The sequence below is a fragment of the Amblyomma mixtum genome, chromosome 9 (genome assembly GCF_055824585.1).
Source record: "Amblyomma mixtum isolate Tamu chromosome 9, ASM5582458v1, whole genome shotgun sequence".
Taxonomy (NCBI): Eukaryota; Metazoa; Arthropoda; class Arachnida; order Ixodida; family Ixodidae; genus Amblyomma; species Amblyomma mixtum.
The window spans coordinates 94,635,118-94,650,102 of record NC_143020.1 but is presented as its reverse complement, the minus strand read 5'-3'; the positions used below and the strand labels follow the sequence as shown (position 1 = coordinate 94,650,102).

Here is a 14,985-nt window from a genome sequence, read left to right as displayed (position 1 = left end):
AAATTTATTTCTCGTGCTGTTTCGGTTTCGGCTTGAACAACCGTACGATGGCTGTGGCGTCAGAGGTTGCAGGTCACGTGAAGCAGGAAAAACTGCAGTATGATCGGTGCTTCTACACACGTCATTCCGGTTCGTTATGAATGCTGGCTTCAGCACTGTAGTCAATCAAAGCGATGAAGCAGCGTTATACCCGTTCTTCCATGCCTCACGCGACCTGTAACCTATCTTTGACGGTACTGCAACGGTACAGCCATCGTTTGGCTGTTGGAACGAAACAGCATGACAGAAAAATTCAATTCTAAACTGTTTAGTGGTCGTAGGCGAATACCATGTGGTGATTCATGCATGGTAGTGTCTTCCGCATCATTACAGAGAAGAAAACATGCCACCAAAATTAGGTGTCTATACTCCTTTCAGGGTTGTCGATAGAACTTTGTGGCACATGTCGGAATCCAGTTGTGAGCGCGGAATAATTCAGGTCTGTTGTACGACCACTTTTCGAGACACTTCATCTTTCACTTGTTACATTGGCACAGATTGCAACCTTCGAAGCCTACTCTCAACACCAGATCTGTATTTTCTTACTGACTGTGGGTCATTCGAGGGCATTGATTTCTAAGCCATTAATGATCTTTTAAATATAGATAATGCCTGCATTTTTCCTATGGCATATCCACATGAAAAGACTGATGGGGAGCATTTGGGCTGCTTTTAAAACTTTCGGCATGTAAACAAAAACTGCTGAACAGATTAAGCTCAGCCTGCTGTCAAACACCTTTATTTTTAGATTCTTGCAATGGTTTGGTTCATATCATGCGTCAAACTTCATTTTCATGTTGCACCTCGTTCTTCGACCTTAACCTTCTTACCACAAGACTTTGTAAATGAGTCGCTTGCACCATCATAGCATTAATTTGTTAGGTTCAGTAAATTCACCAGAGTCGCTGCTCTTTTTTTCACTGCATTGCACATATGCAGAAGTCAGATACAACTCTGCAGCGGAGCTCTGGCGAACCGAATGCCTCCGTGACAAAGTACAGTCATTAACACTTCTCTTGCTATCTAAACATGAGGTTACTAACCGGTATTGATTCTTTTAAGCTCTTGAATTATGGACGTTATCATGTTGTTGTGAACTATATATCTATTCGTATTTCTGCAATATTGTTCTCTAATATATGTATTTGGCATATGCCCCCTCTTGTTTGGACCAAGCAAAGGCCTGCAGTATTGTATAAAATAAGTACATAAATCGCGTGACGAAATTATAAGCTCAAATTTTGATGCATCTGGCTTGTTTGATAGTCAAACATTTAAGAAGCTGTTTTTCTTTCACTGCTGTATCAGTCGGCGGAATAATAGGACTCCACCTACTGTGCCCAGTGTCAGTTTCCGCTTCTAAAGCTGTCCTACTATATACTGAGTAATCCACATCATTTGATCTGTGTTCTGGGGTTACTATGTGCAGGCGGAGCTCCCAACTACTTCCCGAACAGCTTCTCTGGTCCTGTGGACAACCCGAAGTGGAAGGAGAGCAGCTTTGCCGTTTCCGGAGATGTCGACCGCTGGAACAGCGCGGATGAGGACAACTTTACTCAGCCAGGAAACTTCTGGAAGGCGAGTACCACAGCTGGGTTTTAAATGCATTTTACGCGCCTTGGCAGCTCGTTCTTTCTAACCCTTTGCTACCATTACCTATGCTATTTGATGTCGCGTGAAGGATCAGCGCTGTGGCATGTTGAGATTCCCGTACCAAAAGAATTTTGCATTGAACCAAGGTAGGTTTGTAGTCTTTATCGGAGTTAAGACCAAAAGGAAGGCCAAGGGCCTGTGAGAATTCATCCCTTTCGTCCAGTGTGTTTCCATAGTTCTTAATAAGTATCGTTATAAATCCTGGTTCAGAAGGCATACTTTTCTTCCTTTTTGGACCGGCCATAATGCAGACATTTTGATGCGTGACACTCAAGTTCAATGGCAGTGTAGTTTGGAAGGTACAAAGCATATGGACAACCTTCAAGCACATGGGCATAAGTCAACAGCGCAGTTCATTAGGTAGAAAAAAATTGGTCCTATCTACTACTCGCACTTCTACATTTTCTTGAACTGCACTTTACCTTCTTAAGACCCAGTTCTCTACCTTGGCAGGCTTATCGGCGTGGTTAATTAAAACTTATCGGGCTCTAGCTCCATGTCAGACTTTTCCACACTGGTGGAAAACTGTCTACGCTTTAAAGCTAGGAGCGCCAGGCTGCTACTTTCATGCGCTTGCTGTACTCGCGCCCTAACATAATATCAAACTCTCCTTAAAGGTATCACCTCGCAATTCTATAGCTGTGGAAAGTAAATGGTGTTCAAGTATCATTCATCATTTAATCTGCACTAAATCAAGCTCGGGGCTGAGAGAGTGTATTAGGAGTCTTTTACAGAGTACGACTGTTCCTGCAACGATGCATTCGGCGATATTTTCAACAGGTACAAGTTTGTGGAAAGTGTTATTGACAACATTTCTTGCACACAATGGTGTCCTGGCTTAACTTCAGCTTTATATCTTCCAGTGGTCTTGTCCTGGCAGTTGCAGGACCAACAGCTCACTCACATTTATTTGTGCCTTGCAGATCCTGAGCCCAGAGGAGCGTGACCGCCTCACGTCCAACATTGCCAACCACTTGAAGGACGCTCAGGACTTTATTCGCCAACGCGCTGTCACAAACTTTACGAAGGCTCACCCCGAATGCGGTGGCAGTATTGCCAAGAAGCTTGAGAAGCTGGTACAGGTGAGTTGGCGTTCCTTTTCACTACTCTTCATTTTTCACTAATGCCGCATGCGTGACTAACTTTTTGGCATGTGTGGCTAACTTCATCCTTTTCTGGTTACATGTTTCACTGCTGTAGAATACTGCTATGCTGTGATACTGTTAAGCAAAACTCGTTCCTTTATGTAATGAATAAACAGGTCTAAAGACGATGACGAAGAGCAAACAGGACGAACGCTGCTCGTCCTGTTTGCTCTTCGTCCTTGTTTTTAGCGCTGTTTATTATGTCGCTGTACCAACTAGCCCAGATGTCTCTTCTTTCATTCCTTTCAATAGGAGGTTTATACTGAAGTCTCTGCGCATGTTTCTTAGGCTCAGTGGGCATTAAGACAGATTAATCCTCAGTCTGTTTAATAAACCAGTTTTACAGGGCTGCAAAATACCGGTTTTAAGGCTGATTCTGCAATTAGTCATAGTAGTTCAACCTGCTCTAGGCTGCACTGTTTCAAGAGTCATCCAATCTTGTTTTCTGCATAATTAGTTAACCGCTTCATATAGTTCGCCGCATTATACTGAACGTGTGACATGAAGGACCGTTTCTAGAATTCCTAGCAGTTCGCGATACCTTTTATGCGAAAAACATCTTTCTTATTCCGCAGTAGTAAATGTTTCGCCTTACTGAGCACATTAGTTGTACAGAAGTGCTTTATACGTTGCTAGAATTTTCCGTTGTACACTACTAACATGACACTTCATGCTGATCTGTAAGCGCCTGTAACACTGAAGTAACATCGATGGCGTTGTAGCGCCTAGCTAGTCTAATCGCGTAGCTAGGCGAACCATGTGCGCAACTTCGAATTGGTCCACATAGCCCAAGAACGAAATAGCGACGACGGAATCGCCGTAGCAGGCCTGCTTACTTTTGGAGTATGTTGAGTTTAAATAGCACCTAATCTAGGTCCACAGCAAGTAATCACGAAACTAACTCGTAGGCGATGCTATTTGCTTAAAATTGGATTCTTGTTACGTTGCAGCGGAAGAAATGAAACTAATTCCACCGTAAGTAGCTATATAAAATGGCGGAAGCTTCATATGCGAGTTTTCAGTGCTGTTTTACGAGAGCAGTAGCGTCGTCAATTGCTCTTTCATAGCTCGTCACACCGATCAATCGTTGCCTCTAGACGCACCCATAAGAGTGCAGTTCAGACCAGTGCCTAAGTGTTCAGTGTTTCTCAAGACACCGCTACCTTCAGGGCACAAACAGCCGACAGATTTTCGCTTAGCTTCAATACAGAGAAAGTATGTCACTTTTGCAAAGTGTCCTTGAGCATTCGTCGCCACAGCGTAGTCAAGCTGTCCTCGCGAAGAGTTTCAAAGTTAAGCTCTAGTTTATCCCTCTCCAAAGTACAGTCGTCTCAACTAAATAACCCAAGCACCAATGTGGGAAGGCTGCTTAGGTTGATATGCTAATCCCGACAAGCTTTACACTAAAATTGGCCCTCGTTAATAATCTTAGAAGCTGGAAGTTGTCTAAGAGTACATCGGCTTAGGGCAGGCAGTAACTGCTCACCGGAACCACGAGTTGAATAACTAGAAAAAAAAGTGGAGAGCATTTGGCAGCCACCGAGGGAATGAATAGCAGCCTGCCAGTATCCCTCAGGAAGAAAGTTCTGTACTGCCAGTACTTACCTGTGAGGTAGAAACTGCGAGGGGTACAGCTAAAGCTTAGAATATAGAAGTCTCGGCTAGCTATGAAAAGAAAAATGTTGGGTGTAATGTTAGGAGACGGGAAGAGGGCAAGATGGGCAAGAAATGGTATTTAGTGATATCCTTTGTTGAAATGAAGCTTGCATAACGCGCCTTGCCTGCGAGCATTCTAACTCTAGATAACCGATGGTCATTAAGCGTAAATGACTGTATTCCAAGAGATGCAAGCGTAAAAGGCAAAAGAGTGACAAACGGTGGACTGATGCGATTTGGAAAGCTTGCAGGGCTAAAGTAGTCTCAACTCGTACAGGACAGTCCTGCAGTGAAGTTGCTGGACATGATGTTGAGGACTATTAATATGTGCTACTCGGTGCGTCTTGACTCCTTTCCTGGAATAACTTCAAAGGATTTCACTGCTATTCTTTCCGCTGCATTCAGCGATCTTTTGGGAAGTCTGCGTTTGCAGAAACAAAGCATAGTCATCGCTGCTACCCAAGTTAGAAGCGGAAAAACTGCTTTTATTCAGTGTCATGACAATATTAGAATTAAGCTGCTAATGGCATCAATACGAATACATTGCCTCTTAAACGAAAGTAATGTCTAAATGTACCTCGTAACTGTCGGGGCTAGTGTAGCTCGAGCGCTTATCGTCACCTAACATCTGATGCATACAGCTAGCCTAGCCGTTCCGGTCGACTGTGAATATTTTGAACATCGCAGTCGCATCTTTCTTTCAGTCTCCGTCAGTGAAGAACATGTTCCAAACTCGGTTTTTCCCGAAGTAGCGAGCAGCTCGCACTTATAATTTACGGCTTTACTCAATTTAAGGGCTGCTTCCTGGTACGTAGGGATCATCCTAGGGTGTGTTTTTGCCTTTTGGGTGCATAAGCTTAGAGAAGTGCATGGAAGATTAAAGAATCGAGGTGCTTCTGCAAGATGCACTGCCTTGTCTGCAGCATTTTCGTCCTGGCATGGCATTCACATGCACGGGCACTTTTGAGGGCTGAGCATTTCTACTGGAGCAGCTTGTCGGAACACTGAAAGCTGACGGGCGTTAAATATTGTCGGCTGTTAATTACCTGAATGTGACTGCACCATTACAATTCGAAACAACCTCCTCGTTATTAGGTTACGGTAGGTTCAACTTGACCATCTTCGTGTGTGTTTCTGTAAAATATTCGTAGTATTTTTTGCCCCGCTTAGTCGTCCACGTACATAATAGTTTGTGCCGATTAGGGCTGCAGTTCTAATCAACGCTCTTAGAATATTCCTGCGTTAGGACTTTCGCGAGAGTTGTATTTTACAGACAAGCAAGCTCTTTCCAGGGAAATCAGTGCTAGTAGGTGACCGGTGTAAATTTTTCGCTAGTAACGCTTACAACTACGTGCCATACTCTATTTTGTTACCAGTTAAAGCCATGGTTCTTGAGGCCGTTTCACTGGAATCCTCCACGGCAATGCCGTCCGTCCTGACAGCAAACCCTAGAACGCACGGTATCTAAAACAGCTAGCAGTTGGTGAGCCCATACCTTTCAGCACTGCCCAGCCACTCAGTCGAGCACATCATTCTCACGGTTATTAGCATGCCGCACAAGATGGTCCTTTCGCGACTCCAGCGCAGATCAAAGGATGGGAACTAAAACCATCAAAGTACAGCAGGAAAGCTGCAAAGTCTCATAAGGTTCTGACCAGCATGACCTAGTCCAGCTTGGTTTTGAGACCTCTAGAGGTTTTCTTTTACTTACTGAAGCGGCGTTGACGGTATTCGTTTCAATCGGGAGCAATTCTAAATTGAGAACTTGCGAGGTCTCGAAATGGATTCTGGAAAGGCTGTCTTGCTGAAAAGGTACTGAGGCTTGTAAAAGTGCATGCTTCGCACAACTGTTCACTTAAGCTGTTCCCATAAGCCTGTGCTTCAATATCTACCTTTCATGCTTGGAGCGTCACTATTCCACTGCAAAGGCAACCTGTTTTAATGCCGCTGGAGCTGCGAATTTAGTTCCCGCACAAAAGTAGACACGTCAGCCTGCTTCTTGCATGCGATTGAACACCGCACTTTTGCCAACAACATTGAAGTATTGAAAATCTTGTACTGCCATCTCCCTTGCCTACTAAAAGCTGATCTCTTCAGGAGGCACATCAACATTATTTTGTAGCCTTTGCCACCGTAATCATCCGTAGTGACTGCAAATCTGAGGTATCAGGGCTGTATGAACCTTCTAATTTGGCGATGTGTTTGCCTAAAATCAACTATTCCTATTTTCGTAACCGCTATCTGTGAAATGGGTGTCGAATTTTGACCTCTTAACTTTGCATAGACCAGCCATTCAGTTAATGAAACTTGTTGTTTGCTACCTGTATTTCAGCTTCATAGAAACCGTGGAAAAAAAGAATCGTTAATGGCTCTCTTCAGAGGCCTAGATACCCTCTGCATATACTTTGCTTAGATTCTGCCTACATGCCTGTATACGCGGAATTCGACATTTCACTTCTTTATATTCTATAGACAGTGGTTAAGTCCCGGTGATCCATTTCAAACCCAGCCACTGGAGATACTTGCGAGACGCAGGTTGCTCTCCCCAAGCAACCTCTAGCGACAAATCATTCACTTAAATGCCACCTCCCGCGGTGGTTAATTTGTGTTACCAAAAGGTCACGTGACCTGCCTTTTTTTTTTTGCTCACAACGCGGGCACTTGACTTCTTGCAGAACGGGAGTCTTAACTCTATCGCGTTTATATGCGTTACGTAATGACTAAACGGGGACAAAACGTGCATTAACTACAGTGAAATCTCTGCAGGGCTTGCAAATGCAGCACCGAAGAATACAGCAATTCTGAGCGAATATTTTAGCCGCGCACAAGCAAGCAAAGAACAGTACGAGTGCTATTGTTATGATTTACCCTTCTCGGGCTTCAAGCTATAAACCTGCTTTACCACAATGCAGTGAGCACTACTTGATTAGTTTTTCGGTACCCTTAAGATTTTTCTAAGGCAGTCTGTTGGTAGCCTAAATGAAACACTTCTGATTGAGCAGTTGTCATAGCGTTGTATTCAAACCGCTCTGTGCCTATGAGTTACCGAAGACTATCCGGGCAGCATTACTATGCTGCTTTCGTGGAAACATCCCCTACAGCTGGAGTATGCTTACGGCCGCCTAGGTTTATTAGTTCTCGCAATGAAACCATTCCTATTTCCTATTCTCCACTTCGCGAAACTTGCCGTGTTTGCATCTAAAACGCGACTGACCTTTCAGTATCTTTTCGCTGCAGGCTTTGCCAAATTTTCACAAAGCTTTGGTGCCTTCGTTTTGTCTGCCTTTGTTAACCTATTTTCTTTTTTGCAAATCACATTAACACACCAATATGTTTTCTCATATTGAAGCCTGCCTACAGCGCTACACCTGTAAGTGTATATTTTGTTTTCAGTTAAGTTTTCGCACCAAGAGCACTAACCTGCACTGTCAGCATGAGCTTGCACATCACTGCACTTTGTTAATGCGAAATCAATACAAGGTTTTGTCGCGTCAGCAAAAAGTGTGCGGGAAAACGTGTCCGCAAATTTTGTGCTCATGATTACGTTGTTCTTAAAGATAAACGTGTGAAAGTGTGATTGTGACAGATAGTGTGTGTGATAAAATGTTGCCGTGAGAAATTTGGTTGGGGTGTGATTGGTTAAACGCGAAAAAGTACTTAGACGTCAAAGTAGCCATGGACGTTGATATAGTGCATGGACGTCAGAACAGCCACGGACGTCGATATTGTTTGTGGACTTTTTGCTTTCAGATTGCTCCACTGCGGGTCGCCGCAGTTGTGATCTGTTTTTGATATCATTAGTGCACGTTATTTCTTACGCATAGCTATGTTTATGGTATCTGCTGCCATCGCACCACGCACTGATGTCATAGACTGCAACGGGCATTTTTAATCCACTGTGCACTGAGTGCAGAGGCGCGCTGGTCTCTGCGCCACAAACAACTCAATTCAGACGCAAATTTTCTGTCTGCTTTCTTTTTGCATTGTATTCCACAACTTTAAACGCGTGCGATGATCAACATAACCGCGCTCATTACAACCTGCAACGCATGCACCGTGGTGAAAGATTGGTTCCCGAGTTGGTGCCTATAGCCAGGACCGGAAACTTGCCAAGGGATCCGATGGATAGAGCTGGTCTAATAACGGGGATTTCCGTAATTTGAGAGGGTTTTGGGCGCCCATACCTTAGCACTAAATTACTACACAGCAAACTGCGCCATGTCGCTGCAGTGGCGTTGCAGGGTGTATTCTGCGGGTCTCTACATGATCATTAGGCATGTTTTCGACTTTGGGACAAAAAGGAAAAAAAGACCTACGCCGATCTGCTCCTTTAAGGCACGCATTTGCGAAAGTAACGAAATCGCCCACCATCATATTTGACGCAACAGCATCACATGCTTTTTTTCAGTGCGACTACCTGTTTGCCGTATGTTTTTTGTCCGAAGATATACAGTGTGTTGCGCAATTAAACGCGCGCCTTAGAATACTTCCTTCAGCTAAACTGGTCAATTGTTTCAGCTGCTGCGAATGTCGGGTTGTATCCCAGTTGCATTTACCAAAGAGTTGTATCCCTCTCTAACGGAGCTTTATTTTATTTTTCAGAGCGCGAAACTGTGAACTGTCACCAGCTACACGCATCGTTCACTTGAGTAACTTCATCGTAGGAGATGGTGCACACAGGCGTACTCTGCTGCTGCTAACACTACTGCTACTGCTTCACGGGTGCTGCGTCGTGCTACTCACATGCGCCACCAATGTGGTGTTTACTTAACCGTTTTTTCTTTTACTTGCCTTCTGTCTTGTTGCCTGTCAATAAAAAAATCATTTGTGTTGTTTCCCGAGCGTTTTCCTCGCGATTCGTAGTGCATCACCCCGAAGGCACTTAAAAAAGCAAGGACGAAAAATGAACGAAAGGAAGAACGTATTTGAAAAACTAACTTCCCCAGACGTCAGTTTAGTTGTACTCCGTTAATGTGGCCACTTGAGTTCTACAGTAACACTGAGCATAGAACAATCTAGACGGCCGTAGTAACGAATCTAAGAAATTTTCAATAAAAAACTCGTACTAGGGTCTGTTTCTGTCCACAGTGGCGGGGACGAAATGAAGATTACAACTATTTGGATCTCGAAGTGAACTCTCTCAGCAGCCATTACCTTCAACAAAATTTCGGTGCATATTAAACAGTTTTACATTCAATAAAACCTCTAATGATGTCTCATGGCGTGATGACAGATGTCCCATTATGACTGTTCAAATCACATGAACCTCTAGCACATGTGCACTTAGCCGGCTGACTGCTACTAAATACGGCTTTCAATCTAACGGAGGCTAAAGATAGTGTATTCATGCATGCGACCAATGTTAAGACGCGCCGACCGGACGCATTCACAAAAGCAGAGCACGAAATCACATAAGGGTCATCACTTGGGGGGGGGGGGGGGGGGGAAGGAAGTACGCACTTTCCGCTTCCTTTCGCTGGTGTCGTGCACTAAAAATGACATCATCGTTTATTCGGGGCAGAAGTGTTTCCTTCGCTGTCCTTTATATCATGTGGAAATTAAAGGTCCATGGACAACGGACGACCAGGCGGAGGTGGCACTGAGAGAAACTTTTAATCAAGCTGACTTAAACCTGAAAAAAAAAAACTTGGTGGTGGAGATAGGAACAAGCCTGCTCGGCAGTCGTTTTAAAATGATCTCCGCAGGTTTCGGCTGTGCTCATTTGAAGACAGCATAGAACAAACAGCAGCGCCTGATGATTTTACTGCGAAAGCTGTTATAGATTTGGTTTAGTCATATAGCGCTGCATTCTACTGTCAAGTCTAAATCGTCAGCCGTAAGACCTTGATTGCTTATTTCGCCTTACTGGCACCTATTTTAATTTAAATCATTTGCCACCTGCCACTGTGAGCAGTGGAAAGAGAAAGATCTCCTGTCCACGTTTATGAGAAAGTGCGGGCTGGAAGAAGGGGTTTCAAGCCACGGGTGGCCTGAATGGAGTGACCTAGGGTGCCTCGATGCGGCTTCCTTTGGTAGGATGACCTGGTGTAAAGCGCCACCTAGGCGAATGAAGCCTCGGCTACAGTGTACCTCGGCGCTCCTTTGGTGACGTCAGCACCACGTCATGGCTAGAGGCCCACACAATGACAGTGGCGACCTTTGCACCTGCCCTGACTTGTAGCAGCATGCTACTGGCACGGCTGAACAGTTCCCTGCACGCGCTTGTTTTTCGCGGTGGTTTACTGACGCATGGATGCTCGGAGGTGTTTATCCTGAGAATTTCTTAAACTCTGTGCTTCAGGTGTTCAAGCTGGGGTGCTACAGGGGCTGAACACGTATATGCAGTCGCCACGCTTAGGAAGTAGAGTGAACATGCCTAACAATTGCTGTGTGCCTGGATGTTGCGCCAACTACGAGTCCACACCGAAATTGTGCATGTTTAAATTCTTGCAAGACGAAGACGGCTGCCTGCCATTTCTCGAGAAGACTTCGTTCCTTCGCTGCATTCCAGAGTAAGAATGTTCTGTTTTTTTTTTGTTTCTCGCAGAGTGCAATGCAACCAAGAGCTTGCCAATGGTTTGTGGGATTTCAGCAGCTATTTTTGAATTTTGTTTATAGCTTTTTCTTGGGACATGTTGGGAAGGTATATTTATTCAGACGCGCAAAAAAATCTTTTTCTTGGCCAGTGAACTTCACGGAAAGCGAGACTATTTGGGAAGTCCACTGATGCTGTGGGACCTGTGCATAGAAATTTCCGAAGTGGCCAAGCTATTAGAGCGAAAGCATTGTTGCGATGGGTAAACCTCTAGCAAGATCTTGCGGTGTTTGAGGCTTTGTGTAAAGTAAAATAAAAGCATAAAAATAAATCATCCGAGTCTGCGATTAGTACGCACGACGACGCGAACAGATTAGCTTCGCTGGCAACAGCGCGAGAGCACTAGGCTATCGCCGCAGCCAAACTTGTCTCGTATTAAACTGCAACACTCTCTCTCGCTGTGCATTGCACGTCGTCTTCTTCAGGAATTCATACTACTGTCAAACTAATATTCGCGCTTTGAGATGTGTGACGGCAGTGACTGAGAGATGTGCTCTGCATGCGTTTACGTGGACAACGTTGTGGCCAGAAACACGGCACTGGTGCAATACGCGTTGGCGTTGACAGCATTGATGCAGAAACGAGGCACTGGAGCATAGGCCGCACATTGGGTAAATTAGCTGTGACGAAGAAAATGTTGAAGACGTGCATAACTGGCTCCCTGGGTCAGTGGACACCTCAATTGTGCTGTCAGGTACGTGGCGGTTCTGTCGACGTGCGAAAAACTGCTTCCGCTCAATATTTCGTGCTTATCGATGCTAAACTGCCAGCAAGCTCTTTTTTATCCACGGACTGCACCACAAGGGACAAGCAGAGACAAGCAGAATGTCATTCGAGACATTACGGTTCGATGAAGAAAATGATAAAATATAGAGCTTAAGCGACTTAGCTGAACACGTTCGAACCAGTTGTTTTGACATAAAATTGTAAGCTCTGAACATCGCATTGTTGCATGAAATTAGCCAGGGCCCTCTACTACGGCGTCCCTCATGCTCCGAGTCGCATTGGAATGTTAAACACCATAAATCAAACCAACCAGCTTGAAGAATTTGGCTTCATTCTCTTCTATCATTTCATATATGACACAACGGAAGAGGCGTGTCATTTCTGCGATGTGGGCGCTTACAATATTGTTAGGGTGCTGGTTGAGGGATCGGAGCAAAATCTCCGTCCTTTCTTTACGAAGGATGGGTGTGAATGATTTCTCTTTCTTTACTGCATCCCACGCAGTCAGAGTATTCTCGTGTTTCTCCTACAACGTACGTGCTGAATCTTCCGTTGAGAAGAAGACGTTTCTTAGTTTGGTATCATTGTCTTAGTAGTGGAGTACGGCCACTCGGTTGAAAAGGTCCAACCACTCTTCGGCTGACCCAGGTATACAGAGCCTCACGCCAGCTCTACCCTCCGCCCCACCCCTCCCTAGATAACAGACACGCAACACTCTGGCGCAGATTACAGACACACACTCTCCCCTCGCCCTTTACCCTAGCCCACTATCATCCCTCCTTCCCCACTCCAGCATGCGCCCTATGCCCAGAACCCTTCGCCTCTTCCCTCCACATCCTTTCCCTCTGCCCGGCGGACCCTCCCCCGCGGGAGCTAGAGAACCTCAAGACCTGGGAGGACTGGGAGACCCTGCTGCGCTCGGAGGACCCGGCCGTGCAGACCATCACCACCGGCCGGGCTGCCAGTGTTATGGACCTCAGGAACATAAACACTTGAGTGGAGTGGGGTCGTGCGGGGACCCTGGGGCGTGCCCCGAATTCCTGTTGTAATAAAGTTTTCTCTCTCTCTCTCTCTGCATCTTCCGGGGCATAGCAGGTCAATTACCCAGCACCTCCACCAGATGACACGTAGAGGTGACGAAGCCTTGGATAGCAGATGAGTAGATGGAGGTGGAAGTGAGACGAAGTCTTTATTGGGCTGACTAGTATCCACAATGAACGGAACAGCTCGGCGGCGATAACAATCGGCGTTCTCAGCGGTTGTAGACGAACAGAATCACCGCTCCTTTCGGTTGCTCTCAAATTTAAGACACCATCGAACATTCAGATAAAGGACATGGATGTACTAAAGTTATCCCTCTGGTCCCTTCTTGCCTAAAAAGCAAAGTGATAAAACGTAAGTAGCAAAGTAACAAAACGCAAATGTAAAGATCAGAGGCGAAAACGAACAATACTTTGTGAAAAGTATTAACGCGGTAAATAAATATATGCTTCAATAGGCTGGGCGCAGTTTCACCCTGTCCACTGTGGAGACAGCGTTTTTATAATATGAGGCGTATAAATGCATTGGAAAATTTGGCTGGCGGAAAAATCGTCAAAACAAATGGTGTCTTATTAACTGGACCCGACAGTACACGCCACATGGGGACATATCAGCCACACTTGGCTGATTACAGGGAAATTAACTTCCCCAGGAGCGCCGCAAAAAAAAAAGGAAGGGGGGGGGGGGGGGGGGGACCGTCACGAAGACGTTCGTTTTGACGTCGATGATAGAATCTTTTCCATCGTTTGCAATGTTCGTACGCCCAATTGTCTTTTTTGGTCACTGTTTCCCTTCTGCGCAGGACAGCTGTTCGCGCTCTTAGTTCAGCCACCTTATCCCGAACCTGTGTAGACCGGGCAGAACTGCGAGCATTGCTAGTGAAGTTAACCGCACTGGTGCACAACGGCGTCTGCAAGCAGCGGGAAACCAACTCGGAGCAGTTATAACCGGGAAAAAATCTGGGACAATGCAACGACGGCAGAAAGAAAATGTTAGGTATTAATAATTGCGGAGAAATGACCAGAGTGATCGATGATTGTAATGTAACCTAAACTTTACTCGAGGCATACATTACTTCATAAGCGCTGCAACCTCGCCGCAGCTTTAAAAAAGGTCAAGCTCAATATAGACGCTCGAGGGTGCGAAACTCAAGTAGCAATAAAATTAATGCGAAGACCTTATTAGAAACGTACATGCCTTGCGTTGATTTTAAAGTATAACTTCATTAACACTTCTTTTTGGGCAAGTTGGTTCATATTTGAAAACTTTAAAAGGGCGCAAACACACACGACCACAAAGTACAAGAGACGAGACACAAGCGCCGACAAAATGAAGGGCCCACTGTACTAGAAAGATACTTCATTAACACTTCTTTTTGGGCAAGTTGGTTCATATTTGAAAACTTTAAAAGGGCGCAAACACACACGACCACAAAGTACAAGAGACGAGACTTGTGTCTCGTCTCTTGTACTTTGTGGTCGTGTGTGTTTGCGCCCTTTTAAAGTTTTCAAAGTATAACAATGTTTTAAGTCTTGTAAAATATCAGGCTCTGTTTTTTTTTACAGTATGGTAACTAGGTCCATCGTAGTGTAGCTACGCTTCAATCTCGAAGTCTGCGGATTGATGTCGTTAGCATTTGGCCCTCAGTCTTCGTGGAGCCTCGTTATTTCGGTCGACCTCAATGCGAGCATCAGCTATTAGTTCGAATTTAGTTAAAAGACAAAAACTTGCATTGCGCAGCCAAACTTCTCCCGTGGCATACAAGGAGGGTTGTGTGTGTACAACCTGAAAATCGCTAATAGTGCAGGCTGGAGATTTTCATTTCAGATTACACAAAATTTACAATTTTCATAACTAGCGTCGGCGCCGGTTGTTCAAGCGTGTGCAAGAGAAAACAAGAGCATGTCCAACATTCTTGGACAAAAATTTTGAATTGATCGTCAGGTACTGTTAGCGAAATATTGAAACTAATAATCCATTCTTGCGATGTGTAGCAACACCTTTCTTTTGAAGCTTTTCCATCGCTCGCATCGAGCAGTTAGGACTACCTTAGAAAAACAATGGGGAACTCATTTAACGATCGCAAAAACATTAATAGCAAAAAATGCATGCCTGCCGATGGTAGATCTG

The 14,985-nt window shown here is 44.9% G+C and overlaps 1 protein-coding gene across 1 annotated transcript in view; it reads left to right on the top strand.

Annotated features, from left to right (window-relative positions):
• The window catches only part of Cat (Catalase), a 51,547-nt gene extending 42,219 nt beyond the window's left edge, over positions 1–9,328 (top strand). The window contains exons 9-11 of the mRNA XM_089560807.1: positions 1,469–1,617; positions 2,616–2,774; positions 9,096–9,328. Coding sequence (XP_089416933.1) covers positions 1,469–1,617; positions 2,616–2,774; positions 9,096–9,110 — 323 coding nt within the window. The 3' untranslated portion in view covers positions 9,111–9,328. The remainder of the gene's footprint in view (positions 1–1,468; positions 1,618–2,615; positions 2,775–9,095) is intronic.
• Positions 9,329–14,985: the final 5,657 nt, after the last annotated feature.